Consider the following 27,468-nt stretch of genomic DNA (forward strand, 5'->3'; position numbering starts at 1 on the left):
AGAATACATGCTGTCATGGGGGGTAGGGGAGTCAGAGAGAAAATTTGAAATTCAAAATTTTGTGGAAGTAAATGTTGAAAACTGAAAATAAATAATTTTAAAAAAATTCATTTACAGACCTGTGGAGCATTGTACAGTTAGATAAAATAACTGCTTATTGTAAATGAGTAAACTCACTGGACTGTAAGTTCATCCTTTTTAGGGTTACTTAAAGCATCTTTGAAATTACTTCATTTCATACATGATGACAGGGGTGATATATGTACTTCTTTCTGTTCTTAAATAATTTTCATTTCTTTTACTAGGTTTCTATGTTTTGAAAGCTTTTCACTGCATGTAGCCTGAAGATTATGATTCTCTGGTATGGTGTTATTTAAAACATTGTTCTTGAATATTTATGGATCCTTCCATTTTACTAGCTCTTATGGAAAACTGGCTTTTTTCTGATGACCACCTCCCTGGCCACCCTTTCCAGTACTACCTTCACCTTCACTCATAATCAAGGCAGAAAAATTGTAATATTCCTTGCTCCCCATTGCCACTTTGAAGTTTTACCCCTTTCTTCATCAATCAGTAACCTCTCTTCCTTTAAGGTTCATGGTATTCGTATCTACTACCCAATCAATATCTTAGTAGCCATTTTCTGCAGATCCCTCCTACTTTGTCAGTGAGTTGGTTACTTGGTTCCTCCTCAACTTCTGCCCTTATAGTAGGGGACTTCAGCATACATATTGATTCTCCCTCAATACTCTAACCACTCAGTTCCTTGACCTACTCACTTTCCATGAGCTATTCCTTCACCCTATGTCAGCCGCACACAAAGATGGTCATACCATTGTTCTTGCCATCATCCCACAAATGTACCACCTACATTCCTGAATTCTGGAATTCCCTTATTTGACCATAAGCTTTTGATTCTTCACCTCTCTCTCTGCCTTCCATTATATAACTCTGCCTTTCATGAAACCTCACCATGGATGCCAATCCCTTGACCCCTCAGTCTTCTCCCAGACTGTCTCCCCTGCAGTCTCTCCTTTTCATCTTGACTTCTTGGTGAACCAGATCAATTCTACATTGTCCTATTTTTAATCCCGAACCACATTATATGATCAATTATGTCTAGCCATACTGCAGCCTTGGATCACTCCCACCATTTTTTTACCTTCATGCCTACACATGTGTAGCTGAAAAAAGGTAGAGAGCATTGTTCAACCATTCTGTCTGGGTCCACTACAGATTTATGTTTCATAACTTCAGCTATGCCCTCTCTGATGCTAAGCAATTCTATTATACCTCTCCTCAACCCACTGTCCCACTCTCCACAGCAGCTCTTTGGAATCTTTTCATCTATCTGCAAACTTCCCATGGCTCCCTCTCCCCCTACTCTCTCAACTGAGATTATTGCCTCATATTGTGTAGGAAAAAAATGAGACCATTTGCTATGAACTAACTCCCTTTTGTCCTCTCTTGTACATCTTTTTCATTCAGGTACTTTCTGCCACTTTCTCCTCCATTCCTATTTCACACAATGAAGTGGTTTATTCCTTACCAAGCCCAAACCCTCTTCTTGTTCAAGCAATCTCATTCTGTCCCATCTTTTTTTCAGTAGATTCCCCACTTTTAATTAACTTCAATCTCCTCTTCTCTTTTGGCTTATTTTCTGTAGCCTACACACTTTGCCTGGTTTCCTCATCCTGAAAGAAATCATCACTTGCTCCTTCCATGTCTCTTCTGCCTTTTGTAGATAAACTCCTGGACAACACTTTCTATGACAGGTCTCCACTGCCTTTCCTATACCTCTCTTTTTAGCCCCTGAAAGTTTGGCTTCTAACACTGTCACTCCACCAAAACTGTACTCTCCAACTTTACTAATGATCTTAGTTGCCAAATCCAATAGTTTTTTCAGTCCTCATTATCCTTTCCCTCTCTGTAGCCTTTGACAGTGTTGATCTCCTTCTTGATACTCTATTCTCTCTAGGTTTTCAGGAGACCATTCTCTCCTGGTTTTCCTCCTATCTAGCCGGGTCTCTTCTTCTCTGTCTGTGTGTATATATATGTGTATATATACACATATATATGTATATGTATATACATATATACATATATACATACACATATGTATATATATGTATATATATATATACACATATATATATATGTATATACACAAAATATGAAAGGAAAAATATGTGTGTATATGATGTTTTCTCTCCCATTAAAAGTTCCTTGGGGGCTTTCATCTTTGTTTCCTCAGTACATGGCACAGTGCCTTCTATATAGTAGGTGCTAATAAATATTTGTTAATTGATTGATTGCTCCTAAGCAAAATCAGCCCAAGGTCTTTTAAGTATCAAAACAATAGGCAAAAGAGGAGAAACACATGTAAATAATTTTTTACCACAGACTCTTTACCACTGAGATAAGTTGAGATACCATATTTTGACCTTTAACATCACAGTCCAAGATATATATTTTGAAGGAGTAGAAATCTCACTGAAGAAAACAAAGATTGGAAAAGCAAGTGGATTAAATCAAGTAAATACCAAGATCTTTGCTAGAGATGACACCATTCTCAAGGTATCTGAAGAATAAGGGTATTAGAAAGGAACAGATTTCCTTGAAGATGGTGGAGTAAGATGTTTTATAGGGGCAGCTCTCCTCTCACTATAAGAAAAAATGCAAGTAGAAAGTTCCAACACTCTCATCTAAAAATCCCAACTATGACATTGACATGACATCAAAAGGAATAAGTAATGATAAAAGAAAAAAAGCCGGGACTGGACCAGTGCTACAGACTAAAAAGGGAGAAATCATAAAAACAATTTTCATTGGAAAGGAATATTATAAATTAATACACTGAAATAGAAGACAGAATCAGGCAGCCATGTGATAGGGAGGATTAATTAGCACACTTATATCACCTAGATAAAGGAAGGGTAAAATAAACAAAAAAATTAATTATAAAATGAAACTCTAGTTGATTAGGATGGGATAAGACCAAGAAATAAGAATTTGTAGGGTAAAGAGATTGAGTTCAGACTGTTGTAGTCTAAGTCAACGTAATGGTAAAGACTAAGTGCTAAAAAAGAAAGTAAATGTGCTTATATGTATGTATGTCTTACTACCAAATTCATTGTTTTAGACAGCTATGGTCCCCAAACCCAAACTATGTAGAAAGAAAGGTAACTGTAGATTAATTTTCATCACAAATGTTGGTGTAAATATGTTAAATAAAGCCTTTGCCACTCCCCCACAAAAAACCCCTATAGCTATTAACTCATTTTTGTTATTGCCCCTGGGCTTTGTTTTTGTGAAGAATTAATCTCCTTTATAACTCTGAAAAGTAGCTGGTCTGATTCTTTTAGAATTTTTTTGGTATGACCTTTAACTTTCATTTTGAAAATATTGTGGCATATATGGGGCAGTTTAGGTGGTGCAGAGGATAGAGCACCAGTGCAGGAGTCAGGAGGACCTGAGTTCAAATCTCATCTCAGACACTTGATACTCACTAGCTGTGTGACCTTGGGCAAGTCACTTAACGCCAATTGCCTCATCCTGGGTCATCTCCAGTCATCCTGATGAATATTTGGTCACTGGTTTCACATGACTCTGGAAGAGAAGTAAGACTGGTGACCTTGCACAGCCCTCCCTCACTCAAAAGAAAGTCAAGTGCAAGTCATGTCATTATTTCTCTGATGGCATGGGCTTCTTTGGCAGCGAAGGACGAACACACACATGCACACACACATTGTGGCATATAAGGCGCATATATATATATATATATATATATATATATATATATATATATCTCAGGATGTTTTTATGATCATTTCTGATATTGAATTAAGAGTTCTGTTAGCCATAGTTGTGAGAAGTTTCTCCTTCTATCTTCCTCTGTTTTTTAAAAAATTAAGTTGCTTTTCATAGTTAGGTCACATGTATGTTTGGATGATATTGTGACATATGTTCTGAAATGCTATTCTAAATCTCTTTTTCGCCACATTGCCCTCCAGTTTTCTCAGCAGGTCTTATTGAATGGGGAGGTCCTTCCCAAGTAGGTTATGTTCTTGGGTTATCAAAAACTGGGTTACTGAGTCCAGTTATTTCTAATTCTTGCTTACATAATCTCTAAAATGTTGATTTACTCATCATTCCTACTTTTTTTTCCATTGTTTCTTTTGAGATTCTAGCCTTTTGCTCCTTTAAATGAATTTTATTATTTTATTCAAAGTAATCTCTTCATTTGTTGATAAAACTCGAAATCTGTAAATTGTTAGCATCATCGCTTGAGCCTTTTTTTCTCTCTCTGTACCTCAGTGGTCTCAACTCTCTGTTTTGGTGACTCCAAAAATCTTTATATTTGGTGTAAATTTCTTTTCTGACTTCCATTCCTAAATCACTAATTACTTGGTAGATGCCTCTCCCTTCCCTATAACTTCCTTCCCTTTTCTCCTCCTTCTCTCTTCCTTTTCTCCTCTTTCCCTTCTCTCTGTTACACACACACACACACACACACACACACACACACACACACACACACACGCACACACGCACATGCACATGCACATGCACGGTAATATCTAATTAGTTGCTAAATCTTGTCAATATTAATATACCTCTTTTGCATTTGTTCACTTCTCTCCCTGTTCATAGCTCAGCCTAGTTTGGGCCTTTATCACTTTTCATCTAGACCATTTCAATAGCCTTCCATTTGATGTCCTTGATTTCCCTCTCCCCCTTCTAATTCATCCATTGTATAACTACTAAAAATTATTTTCCTAAAGGAAGTTAGACCTATTGGTCTAACTCTAATTAGCAATTCTCTGCTCAAGAATCTTCTTTCTGTTTTAGCTTTCGGTTGTCTCTTGATAAAATACAGACTTCTCTTCTTGGCATTTAAAGCCCTTTAAAATTTGCCTGAGCATACCATTCTAGACTTATGTCACATTACTCATTTTCATGTGATGTTGCATTGAAATAGATCTATTTTCCTATTTCTCAAATTCAGCATTTCTTTTCTAGTGCTGTAAAATATTACCTCTTTATTTCTACCTCTTAAATTCTTAACATTTTTTTAAGACTAATTTCTGTGCCACATTATATGGGAAATATTTCTTCAACTCTCTTAATTTGTAGTGCTCCCTCCTTCCTCATTATATTGTACCTTCCTCAGTGCCTGAGGCATCCCTACTGTGGAACTACCCCCTGTGGTCTGCTCACTCTAGACTATTTCTCCACAAGGGCCAAGGTCAGACAGCCTTCATTCTCATCCCGGCCCTGTTCCTGACTTTCTGGATTTCAAAACAATGTTCCCATGCCAGGTACCTTTCTCTCCCAACTTAATGCCCCTTTCCAACTTTTTGTGCGTTGTTTTCCCCCATTAAAATACAAGCTCTTTGAGAGCAGGGACTGTCTTTTTTGCTTCTATTTTTATCACTAGTGGTTAGCATAGTGCCTGGTACATCCTAAATGCTTAATAAATACTTATTTCCTTCCTTTCTTGTAATTACTTCTTATTTATATGTTCTATCCCCCCCAGTAGAATGTATGATTCTTAAGGTCAATAATTGGTTTGTTTTGTTTGTTTGTCTTTCTGTCTCTAGCACCTTGCTTAGACCTTTGACATAATAAATCCTTATTGAATTTAATTAAATAGATCCATTTTTATGTGTATGGAAGCACTTATTACCAACTGTAAAGAATGGAACCTTTTCTTTATTGGTGGATTTTTAGTTTTTAAAGAGTACTAAATGTTCTTAACAGTATATTAAATCTGTGAGCTGATCCAGGCATTCTGCAGAGCAGTTTGGAACTATGCCCAAAGGGCTACAAAAATGTGCATACCCTCTGACCCAGCAATACTGCTTCTAGGTCTGTAACCCCAAGAGATCATAAAAGTGGGAAAGGGCCCCTCATATACAGAAATATTTATAGCAGCACTCTTTGTAGTAGCCAAAAACTGGAAATCAGGGGGATGCCCATCAGTTGAGGAATGGCTGAATAAATTATGGTATATGAATGTAATGGAATACTATTGTACTATAAGAAATGATGAACAGAAAGACTTCAGAGAAGCCTGGAAAGACTTATATGATCTGATGCTGAGTGAAAGGAGCAGAACCAGGAGAACTTTGTACACAGCAACAACCACACTGTGCGAGGAATTTTTCTGGTAGATTTAATACTTCATTGCAATGCAAGGACTTAAAAAATTCCCAGTGATCTCTTGAGGCAAAATGCCATCCACATCTAGAGAAAGAAATATAGAATTTGATCACAGAATGAAGCAGACCATTTTCTTTTGTATTATATTTTGTTTTATGATTTCTCCCATTCATTTAATTCTTCTATGCAACATGACTAAAGTGAAAATGTATTTAATAAGAGGTTATGTGTAGAACCTATATAAAATTATATGCTGTCTTAGGGTGGGACTAGGAAGGGAGGGGAAAAAAATCTAAGATACGTGCAAGTGGTTACAGAACCCTGAAAACAAAATAATTTAATTTTTTTTTAAAAAAAGCAACATGCTAAATCCTAATATTTAGTGACTTTATACCTTTGATTTAGAGTTAGAAGGGATCTCATGATATCCTCTGGGTCTGTTCTTTCATTTTACAAATAAGAGAAGTGAAGCAGGGAGAAGTCACAGAACTTATAACATAGATTTTAGCCTATGTCCTGTTACTCCAAAATCAGTGATCTTCATATTTAAACCATGTTTTTTTATTCATACCTTAATGCTGTATTGCTATATTATTTAGCAGTGGAATAATAAGCACTTTATTTATCATGTAATTTCATGTGATATCCCTGTGTCTGACTTCAGCATTCCCTTTAAATAAAGAAATTGTAAGAGAGGATTCTAGGAGGCTGGCAGAGTAGGTCAGAAAACTCTAAACTCTCTAGATGTCCCCCACAAACCAGATGAAATAGTGCCTTGGAGCAACAGAGAGTGGTAAAAATAAATAAGAATATAGGTAAAACAGTGGTCCTCCTGGGACAGTTGGAGAAGATCTGAAGAAAAATCCCAGGATGAGATTTGGTCCCTTTCATGAGGCCTAGAAAGGGGGATGAGATGGATGAAATTCTGAAATCCCCCAAAGACCAGAGTATAGGGGCAGGTCACCTGGAATGAATTCATGAATTCAAGCATTCTTGAGGTCAAGGTAAAGGGAACCTGCTATTTTAATGGGGTACAGGCAAAGTTTACATAAGATATTCTACAATTAAACATGTGCCAAGTGTGATATAATTCAGGGTGGGATTAGGGAGTGGTTAGTTCTTAAAGGACATGTGCTTTTGGTATCTATTGCGCAGGTATTTTACCCAGAGTTCATCAGGAAATAGCCCAAGAGGGAGCTACATGGATGTGTGGTTTTAGGCCTGCAATGTCATTAAGTCAACTAATAGTCAGGACTGACTAAGTAATACCAGGCTGTTCTCATCAATATCTTGTTAAACAAGATTTTGTAAGGGAGTATATGTATGTCTAACTCTAGGATACATATGATTGATCAGTGAGTAGTAAATGTCATTAGGACCTAGTATGCATATAGTTCAGTCAGTGCACAGCTGGTTCAAACTAATAATTCTATAGATGTGGCTGGCTATTGTAGCAGAAAGGGAGATAATGGTTGTTGCTGAGGCAGGCTGTTCTTGGGCTGGGGAGAAATTACCTCGGATAGTGTTTTGAGGCTAGGAAGAAATGTGATTTTAGAATTGGGATCCAAGCACAGGCACCCAAGCACCCCATCCCCTGTGAAATGTAACCACTTCCAGGTTAGTTCCACTTAAGCAATTAGGGGGGAACCCTGGGATTAGCTGGTTTGGAAGGCAACCTCAGCCCCAACCACAGAAACTTCCACCCCTGTGATAGTGAGGGGAGTTGGGCATCTGAGCTGGGGAAGATTAAGATAGCATCTGCTGACAGGGTACACCAGACCTATTGTGCTGCAGAGATGTGGCCCTAGGCAAGAAGGAACCAACATATGTCCAGTGAGTGCTGAAGCAGTGGGGCAGGGACATTGCTGGCTGTGGACAATTACTGGCAGCTGGAGGTGCTGGTTTCTGTTGAAGTTCAGAGGGAAGAACTGAAGGATCTGCGGCCAGAGGCACCATCTCCTATGCCACTGAACTAGAAGTGTTTATAAAAAGTAAACTGTTACAGTTTTTTTTTTAAAGCAGGCAAAAGAGAAAAACTTTAGTAATAGAAAGTTACTGGGGTTCATCTTCAGAGGAGGATACTGAAACAAAGAAACCCTATTTGCCCCAGAGAATAAAGTCAAATAATCACCTTCCCAAAAAGAATTCATAGAAGAACTTAAAAAAGACTTTAAAAATAAAATGAGAGAGATTGAGGAAAAACTAAAAAAGAAAAACAATCTAAGAAAAACAAGAAGAGTATGAAAAGAAAGTCAACCAGTTAGAAAAGGAGATCCAGAATCTTAAGGAAGAAAATGACTCCTTGAAAATCAGAATTGGACAAGGGGAAGCCAGCAAAATCATAAGAGACCAAGAAATAATAAAACAAAGTATAAAATATGAAAAAATAGAAGGGAATGTAAAACATCTCATAAGAAAAACACCTGATGAGGAGAACAAATCAAGGAGAGAAAACATAAGAATAATTAGACTAACTGAAAGCTACAATCAAAAATGGAATCTTGATACAATAATACAAGAAATAACAAAAGAAAGTTGTCCTGAAACATTAGAAAAAAGAGGAAGCTAGAAATAGAAAAAATCCACCAGTCACCACCTAAAAGAGATCCTATGAAGAAAACCCATAGGAATATCATAACCAGATTCTAAAACCTCAGCTCAAAGAGAAAATATTATGAGCAATAAGAAAAAATTTGCATATGGCAGCACCACAATTAGAATCATGTAGGACTGTTAAGTTCCCAAAGTATTATAACAAACCAAGTTCTTAAGTATTACAGAATTCCTAGATATTACAAAATGCTTTAGTAAAAATTGTGTAAAAATCTCACATTGGTAACAGTAAGAGACTGATTACAGAAGAACACTAATGCTTTTACAATCCTTTTAAACAATGAGGGCATCTTAAGGTAAGTCTTACGTAGTTTACACAAATTTATGAACATGTTCTAATTTCAGATAAAAATAATATTAGTATTCCCAGTAAGATTACACAAAAAGGGCTCACATATTTTGCTGGTCACTTGTTGTTGATCAGAGAAATTTGCTATAGAAGAAAAAAGTAGGAACAAATATGACAGGATAAAACATCTATGACTCTGTTTGAATTCAGATAGGAGTGAAATTTTCTAATCATGCAGTATCTGTATTATAGCCAGACTCAGGAATAGTCATGTGGGAAACATTCCTTTTTTTAAAAAGATGCAATGGGAAACTGACCACAAGGATCCCATCCTAGATTGAGTCCAGAACTGTCCCCTCGGTATTTCCTTTCCAGGTACAAACTTCACCTGTTAACAGTGCAGGATCACATTCCCTCTGAATAACTTGTGGTAGTTCTCTCAGATACTGATTTAATGCAAGCAACTATACCCAGATTCAAACTTAAACAAAAATATTTATGATCCCAAATGCTTTTACCTTAAACAGCAAATTTCATTAATCACGACTTAAAGCCAAATACAGTTATTTGTATTCCCATGGAGTTGCAATAAGTAATAAAGATTTACCAGGACTCACATACACAAGGGATTCCATTTAACATCTTTCCTTCTCAAATTTAAAACTTGTCCTGATATAAAAGTCAATTATTAAAAATCCTTTCTATCTGTTACAACTTTTAAGCAAGTCCCCTTCATTTTTTATGAATTATATAAGCCAAACAAATTTCTTTCTTAGGACTGATGACCTTGTCCACATGAAAGGGGCCTTGGCAGTTTTACAAAATAAAAGGAATTGGCACGAATCCCATGCCTACCAACCCCCAAACATATAGGAGGACTGTTCTGAATGGGCAGAACCAGTCTAAGTAAAATTTTTACTCAATTTCTTTCCACACACAATGAGCCATTGACAATGTTAGGTTTTAGCATTAAAGCAGTAATTCCAAAAATTTAGTTAACAATCTTACTTATAGCTTTTATAAATGATAGCCAAATTGTTTTAGCCGTAACTTCTTTAACAGGCAAAAGTGAAAATACCTGTTTTTCTAAATGGCAATTACAAAATATTATAAGATAAGGTTGGTAGGACTGATAAAATTTTAAATAACATAACTGGCTTTACATAATTTTTCCAACATCTTTTAGTTTCAACAAAGTTTAGATTACAAATTGCTTTCTCTAACACCGTTTCCGGATTACAGAGTAAAATAAAAATCTTAATGGTTCTAACTTTTACTCGAGAAAATTTCACGTCTGTGTCCACTCCTTAAAAATATTTTTGAAAGAAAAAGTTGTGAAACTGCAAGTGGAAGTGAGGAAGACTCTGGAACAGAGTCCAGTGGCACCTGGTCCCCTCCTTTCCACTCGGGATTTCAAAGCTTTATCTCTGAGGTGTCTTTTTTTTCATTTTCAGATTTATGTATTTTCCCAGTTTGCCTTAGTGTCAAATAATACAACAAATTCTGACCTGTCTTAAACATCCAATTAGGAGTGACATGGTTCACTAAACTATAACCAGAATAACTACCTTTTAGTTGTATCCCGTTACACAAAAACTTTTCTCTTTTAGGAGAGGCATGAGATAATTAAAATGCTAGTCAATCTGCCTTTCTGATATGAGGGGAAAAATTTCCCTGATTCTTCTTGTCTTTCTTTCCACCTTCACAACCTGGCCAGGGTGAGAAGGTAGAAAGAGAGAGAATTTTACCACCAACTTTCCAATAATTTCCAAAACTTTTATGCTTTCCTAAAACTTCATACCCATGTTGTTCTCCTAATGGGCTTTGATTAAAGCCCCTTTAAAACTTCCCATATTATTTCCTTGTATTTCTTATATAAAACTGCATTTAGCAGTCATATAAAGTAAATAATATAAGATTAGTTTCTCTCTCTCTCCCATTCTCCTCCCTGAGGCTGCAGCCATCCGAAGGAAGGGAGGAGGGGGAGGAAAAGAGATAACATTCCAAATTCCAGCTACAATGGAGCCGGCCGTAATAACTCACAAACACACACAAACAGAACATGTAAAGACAGAACACATATACAAGCAATAAAAAAAAGAATCCAAAAACTGAGAAAAAATTGTCAGAAATTCTCTGCACAAATTATAACTTTGGTTTACTTTCTATCACTGTGTTCCAAACATCTTTCATACAATTCAGATTTCCAACTAAGTAATCTTGTCCTTCAAGAGTGGTTTAGCTATATTGCACTAATCAGTGGGGTATAAGGCTGTCTGAGAAATGCTGTCTAGAAGAGACTGAATGTAAAGACTATCTGGTCCATAATTGATTAATTTCTTTGAGAATTTAAAATCCAGAGGGGTATATTCTCTTATAGCTGCTCCTGGGTTATAGGGATGTGGGATTTCTATTAGTACCAATGTTAGCCTCATTTCCAAAAGTATTCCTTCTCCTCTTTCTGTGGCTTGCCAAAGGACTTTTTGTACAATCCCTTCAGGCTCTTGGATTTTTTCACAAACTTGTGATCTAGACTTGTATAATGGAAGAGCAGTGGGAGGAGGAGACTCTATTTTAAATTTTTGTGTGACACATTCCATCAGGTCTTCCTTCTCTTTTGCACTAGAGGCTGCATCTACCTTTATTGTTTTTGTGGCTAATAGTACTTGTTCGGGTTTCTGAAGACATAGTTTAAGTACATTCCCAAATTGAAAATATTGTAACAGGAGAAGCACTTGGTCTGACCTCTCTATAATACACACTCATTTGATTGCCTACTCTTTCCCACTTTTCAAGATGTATAGTCCCTTCCTCCAGCTCCTTCATGCCTTTCACCTCATGAATTACTTCACCTGTCTCTTTAAAACACCTGGGCTCTAGCCTATTGCTAAAGTGAAACTAATTTCCCCAAGCTCAAAGCAAAAGTGACTGCGTTGAAGAAGCGGCCCCTTTGGCTCCGGGGTCCTCCTCTGGTCTTTCTCTATGAAGTTCTGAAAGTTGCTCCCCTACCACCTTTCATGATGCTGTGTCACAATAAGGATTATCAACTAGCCACGGGGAAGCTTTTCTTTTGTGAAGTGGCTAGGTGTTGCCCCATGATAAGCTGTGTTAAAACGATGACACTTACACAACTTGCCCCAGTGGTTTTGTTCCAAAAAACCGGTTTGCCCCAGGTGCTTCCTGCTGCCTTTGGTCATCCTGAAAAATGAAACTGTGGATGTTGGCTGTTCCTGCCACTGCTCGATCTGGGTGCGTGCTTTCCTGAACTGTCCACTCCTCTTACTCTGGAACCGAGTATTTTTCAGAGGAGCCCCACGTTAGATGCCAAAATGTTAAGTTCCCAAAGATCTCATGCCTGCATGAGATCTTTCTTCCAGGCACGAGTGAATGAGGCAGGAGCAAAAATGGTATGCACTCTGTTTATTCTCAGCTAGCTCAGAGTATACATAGGCATTCTACTTCCATACATGCAAGAAGTTTGTAAACACTGTGTGCTGAGCTTATGTGCTTGACTGTTATTGTTCTTGTTCAATAATTGTGAAGGATTTAGTGCCATACCAATTAAACTATCAGATAATTATTTTCTAGAGCTGGATAAAATAATATCAAAATTCATCTGGAAGAACAAAAGGTCCAGAATATCAAAGGGACTAATGAAAAGAAATGCTAGGGAAGGTGACCTAGCACTACCAGATCTCAAATTGTACTATAAAGCAGCAGTTATCAAAACCACTTGGTACTGGCTAAGAAACAGAAGGGTAGACAAGTGGAATAAACTAGGCACTCAAGACATAGTAGGTAAGGAATATAGCAACCCTCTGTTTGATAAACCCAAGGACCCCAGCTTCTGGGATAAGAACTCACTGTTCAACAAAAATTGCTGGGAAAACTGAATAACAGTGTGGCAGAAACTAGGTATAGACCCATGCCTGACACTGTACACAAGAATAAAGTCCAAATGGGTACACGATCTAGGTATAAAGATTGATACCATGGACAAAATGGAGGAGCAAGGAATAGTGTATTTATCAGATTTATGGAGAAAGGAAGAATTTTTTACTAAAGAAGAGACAGAAAGCATTATGAAATGCAAGATGGATAATTTTGATTACATTAAACTGAAAAGTTTTTGCACAACCAAACCCAATGCAACCAAAATTCGGAGGGATGTAGTAAATTGGGAAAGAATTTTTACAGCTAATCTCGGGGATAAAGGCCTCATTTCTAAAATATATAGAGTACTGATTCAAATGTATAACTATACAAGTTATTCCTGAATTAATAAATGTTCAAAGGATATGAACAGGCAATTTTCAGAGGAAGAAATTAAAGATATCTATAATCATATGAAAAAATGCTCTAAATCACTTTTGACTAGAGAGATGCAAATCAAAACAACTCTGAGGTACCCACATCACACCTATAAGATTGGCAAACATGATGGAACAAGAAAATGATAAATGTTGGAGAGGATGTGGGAAAGTTGGAACACTAATTTATTTCTGGTGGAGCTGTGAGCTCATCCAACCATTCTGGAGAGTGGTTTGGAACTATGCCCAAAGGGCTACAAAAATGTGCATACCCTTTGACCCAGCAATATCTCTACTAGGACTGTATCCCCAAGAGATCATAAAAATGAGAAAGGGTCCCACATGTACAAAAATATTTATAGCAGCACTCTTTGTAGTTGCCCAAAACTGGAAGTTAAGGGGATGCCCATCAATTGGGGAATGACTGAATAAATTATGGTATATGAATGTAATGGAGTACTATTGTGCCATAAGAAATGTTGAACAAGAGGACTTCAGGGAGGCCTGGAAGGACTTATATGATCTGATGCTAAGTGAAAGGAGCAGAACCAGGAGAACTCTGTGCAAAGCAAGGACCACAGTGTGCGAGAGTTTTTTTCTGGTAGACTTGGAACTTCATAATAACGCAAGAACTTAAAAAAAAAAAATCCCAATTTTTTTCTAAGGCAAAATGCCTTCCACACTCAGAGAAAGAACTATGCAATTCATTCACAGAATGTAGCAGATCATGTCAGTGTGTGTGTGTTTATGTATTATGTTTTGATTTGTTATATGATTTCTTTCATTTATTTTAATTTGTCTACATAGCATGACCATAGTGAAAACGTATTCAATAGGAAAGTATATGTAGATCCTATATAGAATTGTATGCCATCTTGGGGAGGGAGGGGAGTGATGGGGGGTAGGTGTGTGGGGGGTTAAAATCTAAATTTTATGGTAGGGATTGTAGAACATTAAAAAAATAAATAAAATTGAATCTAAAATAAATGAATGAATGAATGAATAAATAAATAAATGGATAGATAAATAAATTTCCCCCCAAAAAAGAAAAAAAGATAATTGTGAAGGTTGGTTATTGCATAAGGGTGGTCCATCACGTAAGTCATGCAAGGACATGTCTCAAGAGATTTCTCCCGAGGGCATCATGACTGATAACCCGAGAGTTCTAGAACCCTTACATGGGACCTAGCAATGGCGACACTTAAAGCCTACAGGTCTTAGAACACTATATATTGAAGAGCAAAAGAATAAGGATTATAGTTGAAAATATCCAGTAAAGTTAAGCATAATCCTGAATGAAAAAAAAAGGATATTTAATGAATTGTCACACTTTCAGGATTTTGTTTAAAAAAAAAAAAACCCTGAACTTAATAAAAGATTTGACATATAAGAACCAAGAGAAGTATAAAGTACATACCATGGATTAATTATAAAGCATTCAATAAGGACAAATGGTTTACTTTTTTTGCAAGGAAATGCAAGTATATGTCTCAGATTGTTATTAATAATTGGGTAGTTCGTAGAAAGTTTGGGGTAGACTCAAGTGTGATATGATTTTAAAAAGTAAAACTGTTATCTCATACAAATGAGGTGTGAGAGGAAGAACTGATTCAGAGGAGTCAGAGTAGGAGGGCTGTTAATTCTGGCAGCCTTTGTTCATCAGGATTGGGTTCAAGAGGAAAGAATACATATAAATCTAGGAGAATATAAAAGTCTTCTAAATTCAGAAAGAAATAAAACAATAAGGGGTAGGGATGGGGGAAGGATAAGGGAGGGAGCTTTAGAAGACAAAGTGAAGGAATAGTTTAAAGAGGGATGTAGAATAGTGTTCAGATTAATGGGAATGGAAGGAATAAGGAAAGGATCCTTAGTGGGAGATAGGTTAAGTAATAGGGGGGCAAGGTTGCAGGTAGAAGTAAAGTAGAGAAGTCAAGAGGGATAGGAAATAAGAGACACACACAAACATAAAATAAAAATGAGGAGTAGAATTTGTTAGGGAAAAAGTAGCAGGAATGGTAATCATGATCTCAGAGTTAGGGCTAAAATAGATTTAATCAAAAGCAAAATAGGAGAACTACACTTTGTGGCAGCCATGTTCACCAGTGTTGATTTAGATGATTAAAAACTACCAGAGGTGGGGAACCTGCAGCCTCGAGGCCACATGTGGTCTTCTAGGTCCTTGGATTCAGGCAGAGGGCTACACTTAAGGACCTAGAGGGCCACCTGTGGCCTCAGGGCTTAAACTAGACATGATAAAGTTGGAACATTGCTGTGGTGTAGGAAATGACAGGTTGGTGGATTTGGAACAATAGGGAAAGACTTGGACTTATGAATGAAAAAGTTTTCCACTCTCAGGACAAATAAGATTGGTGCAGTCTTACATATATGCATATGCATTTATATGTCTATATCTGAGTATAATTATAGATATCTGAATGTATGTATGTGTAACTAAATGTATGTATGTATGGGCATACCTGTTTATATGTGTATATCTTTGTATACATATATATATGTATGTGTGTGCATATGTGTATATTTTTATACACACACACATCAGTGCTTAATTGTAGCCTTCAGGGGATGGGGAGGAAAGGGAAAAAAGAACCAAGGGCAAAGTACCCAGCAGAGAACAAAGGAAAATTTGAAGCAAAGAAAAAATGGGCAGATATCAATACAATGTGTATATATATATTTATATTATGTGGAAATTTATTGCCATATATTTTGAATCTTCTCTCATGTTCTGCTGTGTATGTGGCAGTGCTCCTTTTGCTTTTCTTCTTTCGAATTATTTTAGTTTTAATGTTGGTTTTCTTTTTTCTTTTCTTATTTTGTATTTGTTTAAAATAAAATGCACAAAAAAAGAAATTTTGAAATCTTACTTTAATTTTTGTGAATAATTGCATTGTGCTGTTTTTAAAGAGAACAATATCTTTCATTTTAGATTCTGATCATCTAGAACAACAATTGGAAGAAGCTAGTTCTATGAGGCGAGAACTAGATGATGCTTCTAGACAAATCAAGGCTTCGGAGAAACAAATAAAAATGCTAAAGCAAGAAAGAGAAGACCTTAATAAGGTAAAAAACAAGATCTTACTTTCATATCTTTCTGAATTCTCCAACTTTTTCAGATAACATTTAAAAAATTTTTTACATCTCTACTTCCTTGCTTCAGTCACTACTCACAGCTTACCAAAGTAAAGTCTAAGCCTCTGATAGAAGGCATGGTATGGGTATAAGTCTTCAGTCCAGTCTTACCTCATACTGCTCTTTTACATGCTCTATGCTTCAGCCATGGTGTTCTACTTAGCACACACCTCTGCATTTGCTAATGTTCTTTTTCTTCTGGAATTTCTCATTGTCTTAAAAATAAGATTTTTACTCTAAGCATTTAAATAAGTGTGTTGGATAGAAAAAAATCAAGATGAATAAAAGTAAAATATATTTTTGATATATTTGTACATGGACAATTATGAAAAATATTTGCTTATTAGTAATTTTGTATGAAAAGACTCAAAAGAAAAAAATGAAAGAAAGTGAGAAATAGCTTGCTTCAGTCTGTATACAAACAATATATTTTAATGTATTTTAATATATTTTTGCTGACTTTTAAAATGCAATGCAAATTTTAAATTTCATATGTTATATCCTTCCTTCCCAAAAACAACATTGGTCCATTTGGATATGTGCTTCTAATATCACCTATTAAATGCATTTATCACTTAAAATAGCATTTATGTTAAGATATAAAGAACATTATGAAATGTTCTCTTTTTTAATTTAAATTAATTAAGGCAATTTAAATATTCACTTTTTTAAATTTCTAAGTATCTTTAAAAATAATAATTTACATGACAAAGCAGAAAAGTTTTGGAATATAGAAAAATATTTGGAAAAATAGAAATTTAGGGGAAGAACCAAGATGGCAGAAAAATGGCGGTGACTCACCTGAGCTCTCCCAATTTCCACTTCAAACAACTTTAAGTAATGCCTCAGTATGAATTCTGTAGTGGCAGAAGCCACAAAAGGATGGGGTGAAACAATTTTCCAGCCCAAGGAAACTCAGAAGATCAGGAGGAAATTTCTTTTTCAATGGGATGAGAATGAGTGAAGTACAGCGTAAGCTGGGCCTCAGCAAACAAGTAGCAGGCCTCAGGTGGTGACTGAATTGGCTGCTGTAGCAGTAGCTTCAACACACAGACAATAAGGGGTCACACTGTTGGTCAGAAGGAAATTACAGGATTATCTTTGCGGGCATTGGGTGCAGAACTCTGTTGCACTGTCCATACTAGGATCTGGGTCATAGTCTCAGGGTGAGGAGGAGCTGTAGCCAAGCAGAACTTGCAGCCCCAGGGGACCAGGACACCCTGGTAACAGTTCCAGGTCAGAAAAGAGTGCTTTTGCATTTGTACTATCTTGGGGGTCAGGGTAGTAGAAATGTACATGATAACTTTGTTGTATTTGGAGGGAATAGCAAGTGCTATATTGTAGATTTGCAGTTTCATATGTACTCTGTTGTGATAGAAATGCTTATTTTTTCCGTGAATTGAAAATAAAAGAAAATGAAAGGAAGAAAAGAGTGCTTGTGGTTATTCATAGACTAGGAGAATAGCAAGCATACCTCTCTTTAGATCATACTACCCTGGAAGAACTGAAAACTTAAAGTCCCTGCCCACCTCCCCAAACTGAAAACAGCTACACAGGAAACCTAAAATTTAGGACCGTGCCCCCTCCACCCTGGGAGCAGAGCCTAACTTAACATGTGAAGTTGAAAGTCATGAAATACACTAGAACAATGAATAAACCACAATAAAAAGAACCTGATCACAGAAAATTACTCTGGTGAAAGTGAAGATCAAAGCAGAAACTCAGGAGACAACAAATTCAAAACTGCTACATCCAGAGCTTTACAGAAAAATGTGGATTGCTCTTAGACCCAAAAATTCCAGGAAGAACTCAGAAAGAATTTTAAAAATGAAATGAGAGGTACAGGAAAAATGGGGAAAAGAAATGAGAGTGATAGAAGAAAGTCTGGGGAAAAGTTAACAGCTTGGTAAAGGAGGCACAAAAAATACTGCAGAAAATGATACCTTAAAAACCAGAATAGACCAAATGGTAAAAGAGGCACAAAAATTCATTGAAGATAAGAACTCCCTATAAAGCAGAATTGTCCAAATGGAAAAGGAAGTACAAAATCTCACTGAAGAAAATAATTCTTCAAAAATTATAATTTGACCCTGATCCAACACAATCACAATGGACTAGTGATAAAGCACACTATCCACCTCCAGAGAAAGAACTGATATTGTTTGTATACAGACTGAAGCAAGCTATGTCTCACTTTTTTCTTTTGAATCTTTTCATACAAAATGACTAATATGCAAATATTTTTCATAATTGTCCATGTACAATCTATATTTGTTTGCTTACCATCTCAGAGAGGGGGAAAGAGAGGAAAGGAGGGATAGAATTTGGAACTCCAAACTTTAAACAAAAATGCTAAAATAAATTAGAATTGGGCAGGTGGAAGCTAAAGACTCCTTGAGATGTCAAGAAGTAGTAAAAAAAAATCAAATGAATGAAGGAAAATGAAGGAAATGTGAATTTTCTTATTGGAAAATCAACTGACCTGGAAAATATATGGATGAGAGATAATAGAAGAATTATTGGACTCATAGGGGGAGCCAAGATGACAGCATAGGTGATAAATTGCAGTAGTTTTCCCATATTCACCTCCAGACAACCATAAAACAGTACCCTGGAACAAATTCTGTGATGGAGCAGTCTTTTAGCCTGCGATACTTGGAGGATTGGCAAGAAAGATCCACCTCACAAGGGAGCGCATTCTAGGACAGGAAGCATCCCAGCAAGCTAGCAACAAGCCCCACGTTGTCAAACTAGCAGGAAATCCTGATCCCCAGTGTGATGGAGCAGGCCATTGCCAGCATCAGTACCTCCAACATGCCTTAGCATAACCAGGGGAAGCAGCAGACTTCAGCTCTGAGAACCACCATATGCTTCAATGCCCAAGCAGGCAAGTGTCCTCCAGCAATCAACCTCTACTTTAGCACATTCCAGGGCAGATGGACATCTTCTGGTGACCAGACCATGCTTCAGCCCAACCTGCGGCAAACAAGTATCCTTCAGAGACCCAAACCTCCACAAGCTTTAGTGTAACCCTGGGGAAATTCAGAAACACTCCATCTGGCCTCTGTACATGCCAGACAATACCACTATTTATAGCAGCCTTATTTGTGGTGACAAAATATTGGAAATTGAGGGGATGCCATCAATGAGGAAATGAACAAGCTGTGGTATATGAATGTAGTGCAATACTATTGTGCAATAATAAATGATGAAGAGGCAGATTTCAGAAAAACCTGGAAAGACTTGTATTAACTGATACAAAGTAAAATGAGCAGAACCAGGAAAACACTATATACATATATATCAATATCATCCTTTGATGATCAACTATGAATGATGCAGCTTTTTTCAGCAACACAATGATCCAAGAGAAGTACAAAGAACTCACAAAGGAAAATGCTGTCCGTATCCAGATAAAGAGATGAGGGACTCTGTATGAAGATTGAAGCATTTTTTTTTAACTTTTTTCTTTCTCCTGTTTTTTTTCTTTTGATCTGTTTCTTCTGTAGTTGTGATGAATATAGAAGTATGTTTTACATGATAGCATATGTATAAACTATATCGAACTGCCTACTGTTTTTAGAAGAGGGAAGGGGAGGGATAGAGGGAGAAAAATTTGAAAGTTAAAGTCTTATAAAAAAAGGGATGCTAATATTTTTCTTGATAGTAATTGTGGGGAAAATAAGATACTATTTAAAATTCTTTTTAAAAACTGAATTATTGGATGACCTGAAAACCATGATCAAAAGAACAACCTATATATCATCTTTCAAAAAATTATCAAGCTGCACTGATATTTTAGAACCAGACAGTAAAATAGACATTAAAACAATCCATCAATCCCAAAATGACAACTCCCAGGAACATTATAGTCAAATTCCAGAACTACCAGGTGAAGGAGAAAACATTTGCAAGCAACCAGAAACAAAACAATTGAAATAACATGGAGCCACACTCAGGGCAGCACAATATTTAGCAACTTTACATTAAAGTATCTGAGGGCTTGAAAAAGATAGTCTGGAAGGCAAAGAAGCTAGAATCATAACCAAGAATCAGCAGCTACCCAGCAATACTGAGTATCATCCTTCAGTGGAAAAATATGAACATTTAATGAAGTAGATGATTTTCAAGCATTCCTGATGAAAAGAACAGAGCTGAATGTAAAATTTGATTTTCAAATATAAGACTCAAAAGAAAAGTAAAAAAGTAAACTAGAAAAAGAAATCATGAGGGATTCAGTAAGATTAAACTTTACATTTCTACATGGGAAGGTGATACATGTAACTCCTAAGAACCTTCTCATTATTGGGGCTGTTAGGAGTCTACATAGACAAAAAGGCACAGGTTTGATTCAAATATGGTGGGATGATGTCTAAAAAAATGAAATTAAAGGGTGAGAAATAGGGATGCACTGGGAGAAGAGGAAATAGAGAGGTGGAATGGGTTAATTTTCTCACAGGAAAGAGACATAAAAGAGCTTTTACAGTGGAGCAGAAAATTGGGGAGGTAGTGTGGAGCACTAGAACTTTGCCTCTTTGAAATTGATTCAAAGAGAGAATCACATACACACTCAAGTAACTACAGGAAAGTAGGAGGGGAATGGAGTAAGACAAAGTGGGGGAAGGCAGTCTAATAGACGGGTGGGTGGATTGGGGGAGGTAGTATTCAGAAGCAAAAACCTTTTGAGAATGGACAGGGTGAAAGGGGAGAGAGAGTAGGATAAATGGGGAAAATCAGATGGAGGGAAATACACAGTAATCATAACTGAAAAAAATTTTACAGCAAGTTTCTCTGCTGAAGTCTTCATTTTTCAATTATATTAGATAGCTGAATCAAATTTATAAAAATAAGAACCATTCCCCAGTTGATATGAAGGGATATGAAAGGATATCTAAGGATATGAAGAGGCTCTTCTTTAGATGGAGTTATCAAAGCTGTATATATAGTTGTATGAAAAAATGTTCTAACTCACTATTGATTAGAGAAATGCAAATTAAAACAATTCTGAGCTACCATGCCACATTAATCAGATTGGCCAATATGACAAAAAGGAAAATCGTAAATGTTGAACGGGATGTGAAAAAATTAAGACATAAATGTACTATTGGTGGAGATGTGAACTGATCCAACCATTCTGGAGAACAATTTGGAACTATGGCCAAAGAGCTACAAAACTATGTATACCCTTTGACTCAGCAGTATCACTACTAGTTCTGTATCCTAAAGAGATTTAAAAAAAGGAAAAAGACAATCTATACATACAAAGATATAGCAGCTCTTTTCATGGTAGCAAAGAACTGGAAGCTGATGGGATGCTCGTCAATCAAGAATGGATGACCAAATTGTGATATATGATTGTGATATAACAGTGTTATGTCATAAGAAATGATGGCCAAGATGCTCTCAGAAAAACCTGGAAAGACTTACATGAACTGATGTTAAGGGAAACAAGCAGAATCAGGAGAACATTAAACACAGTAACAGCAATTTTGTACAAGGATCAGCTGTGAGTGCCTTAGTTATTCCCAGCAATGCAGTGATCCAAGACAGTTTGAAAGGACTTATAATGAAAAATGCTGCCCCTCTCCTGAGAAGGAACTCATGAACTCTGAGTGCAAATTGAAGCATACCTAATATTTTTACTTTCCTGTTGTTTTTTCCTTTTTTGATCTGTGTTTTCTTTCACAATTTGACTAATATTGATACATGTTTTGCATGACTACATATTTGTGACCTATATAAATGAGAGGGAAGAAGGGAGGAAGAAAATTTGGAACTCACATTTTTTTTTTGAAATGTATGTTAAAAATTGTGTTTTTGTGTGTGTAATTGGGGGGAAAATAAAATATTAAATATAAAAAAGAAAAATAGTTTATTCAGAGGATTTAGTTTATTGTTAATTCTGAGTTACAGATTTGAAAAAAGCATTGCAGCTGGATTGTCCTAGATCCTTTTTTTCCATAAATACTTTATGTATACTATATATATATATATAGTAAACCTGTATATCTCCTGGTTCTTCTCTGACTGGGTTATTTTTTGCCTATCTTTCAATCCTTTACATCTCTTTAAAGTATAGCATAAAAACATATCTCCAAAAATTTAGGTAATTTTATTCATTGTTGCCTAGTAGATTTTCCCCAAGAACTAAGACTATAAGACAGTCTGGTACATAGCTCTTCTTAGTTTCATTGAACAATTTATCTTTTTCTTTTTTGTCCTTGGATTTGCAAAAGTGGTTCCTCCTGACTCCAGTGATGGCCACGTTAAAGGCCATGTTTGGCCTCTAATCTTCTGAATTGATAACTTGTATTCTTCTTATAAAACTGTAGGAACTAATCGAGTCTAGTGAGCGATTAAAATCCCAAACTAAAGAGCTGAAAGATGCACACAGTCAGCGGAAGCTGGCCATGCAAGAGTTTTCGGAGATGAATGAGCGGCTGACAGACTTGCACTCCCAGAAACAGAAACTTGCTCGCCAAGTCCGAGATAAGGAAGAGGAGATGGAATTGGTGATGCAAAAGGTGGAAAGTTTAAGGCAAGAACTGCGCAAAACAGAAAGAGCCAAAAAAGAGGTATGGAGTAACAACGGAAGCTCCTTTTTCACATAATTTGTATGTAGGTATAACTATACATCGCTCTCACTGTATTTTTTCACATATGAAAATAATTACTATCCTAGACATAAACCTCTTCTAGTTTCATCATAGTTATTTAGTGAAGATTTGGATATTTGGGTTTTCTTTCTAATAAATATTGTCTACGTATGGAGAAATACATTATTTTTATTTCAGAATTGTAAAAATGAAAACTTCCTATTGGTTTTCTTTTTAAGCTGGAAGTCCATGTAGAATCTGCAGTAGCAGAGGCATCTAAGGACAGGAAACTACGTGAACGGAGTGAGCAGTATTCTAAACAGCTGGAGAATGAATTGGAGGGATTAAAGGTCAGTATGCTTTGCTTTTTTGAAGTTAGTTAGTTCTTTTTTCCCTTTAAATCAAGGCAGGTGCTATCTTACTACCACCTTGGATGTATAAGGAGAAACAAAGTGCTCCAAATTCTTTATTATGAAAAAGTAAGAAAAGTTTGGAGGTTCTAGTTTCAGATATGTGTATGTGTGTGTATACACAACACCCACACATACATACAGAGAAAGAGATATGAAGAGACAGAGAGAAAATGTTTGATTATGCATACTGAAGCATGTGTACAGATATATAGCATTGTGCCAGGTTCTAGTTAAGTGGTACAAATGTGCTTCTTGTGTTGCATTTTTGTCAAGAAAATTGTTTTTCCTTTAATATTTTCATTGTTTTTGTGGTGAATTTTAGTCAAAAATACTTTTATGGCGTAAATCTATATGTAGATATGCATATGTATATACATTTATATATAAATGGGTAATTTACTATTTCTTAAAGTATATAAATGGTCATGATAGAACTGTTGAGATTGTTTTATCTAAGTAGGTTAGCGTAGTTAGGATGTTCAGATGACTAAGGACTTCACTAAATTGCTTTGTAGCTTACCCACTGTATATCTGGCCCTCAAGTTAATTAATAATTTATATATTGGTACTAATAGTAAGTGGCACTTCTTAGTTAAGTACACCTCCTTGTGCCACAGTGAAAAAAACAGACTAAAAAAAACATCTGAGAATAGCAAGGACAAACTTGAAGCAGAAGGACCTATGACAACTGAAAATGAAACTTGATGTAGGATTTCTTATTCCTCAAGACCAGCTGAAAATACTTTGCCATGACCTTGAGCCCCCTACAAAGAGAAAAAATATTAAAGCTTAAATGAGTAATGTGATTGTCCTTAGGTCTTCAACAGCATGGAAGACTTAATGAGTAGTGTTCTTTACTGATACAGATACCTGGATTTCTTTCTGTTCATTCGAATTAGGTGCCTTCTGTGAACACTTCACTTAACCTTGAAAAGATAGAAAATGTAAAGATGATTTCATCCCTGCACTCATCACTATGGGGATGTGACTTATATAGTTATCCCAAATATATACCATTTAGAAAATAATTTTTTATTTATTTTGAATGATGATTCCCCCACCTAACACAAAACCTTTTATGTAAATTATCTTTCCTAATATGTTTATAGCTTTTGTAATGCAAAGTAACTAGCTTCTTTTACATGTCTATAAGCTGTTTAGAATAGGTATGTGTTTTTAACTGAAATAATTTTGAGAAATTATACATATATAGTGTTTATTTAGTGTCAAGGGCTGTAAAGGGCTCTCCTGAGTTTGTCTTTTTTGAGTTGCCACATTTTCCATAAACACTGAACCTAGAGCATGCTGGAGGCCCTGAATGTGTTAAGGACCAATCTCCCCTTAAGATCATATAATATGTTGTTTCACCCAAAGCTGGACTTTCTGTGTGTCCTTGGGAGGCAAGACAGGTTCTAGGCAGCTTGTGCTAGGTTGGAATAATGCTTATGTACCTGGGGTCCTTTCCTGATAAGCAGACTCTACTATCTTCATAGTTTAGCAGTTCTCAAGGGAAAAGAATAAGGCTTTTGCAATCACCTTGCACCTCTGCATGGGGTGTGGTCTTACATTTTTTCCCATTTTTGCTGCACCTTTACCCCTCCCATGTCATGTCCCTTTCTGGTATCCCCTCCTTCCTTTGTCCTGCTATTATAAAAATGTATACTTCTGTAAAGCCTGGGAACCCTTTGGGTTCCAAATACATGTTCATTTGTCTTGTAATTAACCTGGTTTTCACATAAGTCTTGTGATTGCCTGTTGATATTAGACAAGCATATGCCTCTCTTTATTGAAGAACTGAGTTGGTACAGTTTCACTGTTCTGTTGGGTAAGAGTTCCCCATTGTTTTTATAGCAAAAACAGATTGGTCGCTCACCAGGTATAAGCAGCATAGAACATCAGCAAGAGATAACCAAACTAAAGGCTGAGTTGGAAAAGAAAAGTATCTTTTATGAGGAGGAATTGTCCAAAAGGAATGTCATACATGCAAACGAAATAAAAAATCTGAAGAAAGAACTACGTGATGCAGAAGGCCAGCAACTTGCCCTTAAGAAGGAGATTATGATTTTAAAAGACAAATTAGAAAAAACGAGGAGAGAAAGGTAAGGACATCACTATGACTTGGAGAGATATCACATGCATTTTATGGTGCTGGAAAGTGTTTTGAACATACTGTCCTTGAAGGAGTAAAAGTATAATTTTATTTTAGAGCGTTTGTTCCAATGTAATAGGAGAATCTATAAAAAAAAATTTGTGTATCAGGCAAAGTAACTAGCCAAAAAAGAGACATTCATCTTACAGCTAGGGGGAAAAATAAAGAAATTGCTTATTAATCTATAAAATTAAAAATTCTCAGATTTGGAAGAGAACTTAAGAATCCATATGATCTTAGCCTATATGTCAGTCCTTTCTATGAATATACTCATTGTGTGGTGAGCCAGTTCTTAGTTAAAGACATCTCATGAGTGATGGGGGCTTGGAGGGAGGCCCATGGCTTTCTAAAGTTGCCTATTCTGCCTTTGGTTAGCTTTCATTACATCATTCAACAGGCAGATATAATATGGATATTAGTAGATATTAATCCCATCACACAAGTGAAATCCTCATATCTTTCTCAAATAAATTGTCATTTACTCACCCAACCTCTACTCACACCTCCCTACCCCCAGTCTTATACTTTTGAGGTTGATTTTTTAACTGAAGTGTAAAACTTTACATTTATACCTATTAACATTATGCCCCATACACATCTTTTTGGATCCTGACTCTCTTATTCAACATAACAACTTACCTTCCCAGTTTTTGTTTAGCTGCAAATTTATACACATGCCATTTATCCCTTTGTCATTTATAAAAAGTATTTAATGCTATTCAGTTGTTTTCAGCTGTGTTCAACTCTTTATGATTCCATTCAGATTTTTCTTGGCAAAGATACTGGAATCCTTTGCCATTTCCTTCTCTGGCTCATTTTATAGATGAGGAAACTGAGGTAAACATGGTTAAGTGACTTGCCTAGAGTCATAGAGCTAGTAAATGACCGAGGCCAGGTTAGAACTCAGATCTTCCTAACTCCAGGTCTGGCACTCTCCCCACTGTACAACTTAGCTTCCAAAAAAAATGTTAAATAGTACAGAGCTAAAAACATATCCCAAGGTGGTGTGGTGAAAAGAATGAAGGGCCCAGAGGCAAGAAGGCCCCAGTTCAAATCCAACCTCAAACATGTACTAGCTCTGTGACTGTAAAATGAGCTGGAGAAGGAATTGGCAAACCACTTCAGTATCTTTGCCAAGAAAACCACAAATTCGGATGCAACCCCACACAATTATATAAACAACAACAAACAGATCCCTGGCACATTCCTCTCTAGTAGATCTCATGTGAAATTAGATGTATAACTATTCATGAGTCCTCATGGTACTGACCATTTATTATGTTTCAAGTCCTACCGGCTGTACTTTTGTCTAGCCTGCTAACCCACACCTCTCCATCTGGCCCACAAATTTTACTCAATTCCCAATATACTTGAGGAGTGAAACCTTTATCAGAGAAACTTGCTGTAAAAATTTTTGCTGTTAACTTCATTATCAATGGTACCTTTTAGCAAAATGTAGTTTCCTGATGATCTCTTTTAATTTGGTCTGTTTTTGCTTTTGCTTTGTCTGAGATAATTGTTACCCCTACCTTTTGCACTTCAGCTGAAGCATAATAGAATCTGCTCCAGCCCCTTATTTTAACTCTGTGTGTGTGTCTTTGTTTGAGGTGTATCTATTACAAACAACATATTGTTAGATTCTGGTTTCTATTTCATTCTACTATCTGCTTCTGTTTTATGGGCAAGGCCATATCATTCCCATTCACATTTATGATTACTAACTGTGTTATTTCCCTCCATCCCATTCTGCTTATCTTTCTCTCTTTTTATCCTGTCCATCCTC

General features: G+C 36.3%; 1 protein-coding gene across 11 annotated transcripts in view; it reads left to right on the forward strand.

Moving 5' to 3' along the window:
- Nucleotides 1–27,468, forward strand: part of CDC42BPA (CDC42 binding protein kinase alpha) — a 372,601-nt gene that overhangs the window by 247,089 nt on the left and 98,044 nt on the right. For all 11 annotated transcript variants that reach the window (XM_072647658.1, XM_072647660.1, XM_072647659.1 and 8 more), the window contains 4 exons: nucleotides 16,325–16,458; nucleotides 22,860–23,102; nucleotides 23,363–23,473; nucleotides 25,388–25,635. In XM_072647658.1, coding sequence (XP_072503759.1) covers nucleotides 16,325–16,458; nucleotides 22,860–23,102; nucleotides 23,363–23,473; nucleotides 25,388–25,635 — 736 coding nt within the window. The remainder of the gene's footprint in view (nucleotides 1–16,324; nucleotides 16,459–22,859; nucleotides 23,103–23,362; nucleotides 23,474–25,387; nucleotides 25,636–27,468) is intronic.

The sequence above is a fragment of the Notamacropus eugenii genome, chromosome 2 (assembly GCF_028372415.1).
Source record: "Notamacropus eugenii isolate mMacEug1 chromosome 2, mMacEug1.pri_v2, whole genome shotgun sequence".
NCBI lineage: Eukaryota > Metazoa > Chordata > Mammalia > Diprotodontia > Macropodidae > Notamacropus > Notamacropus eugenii.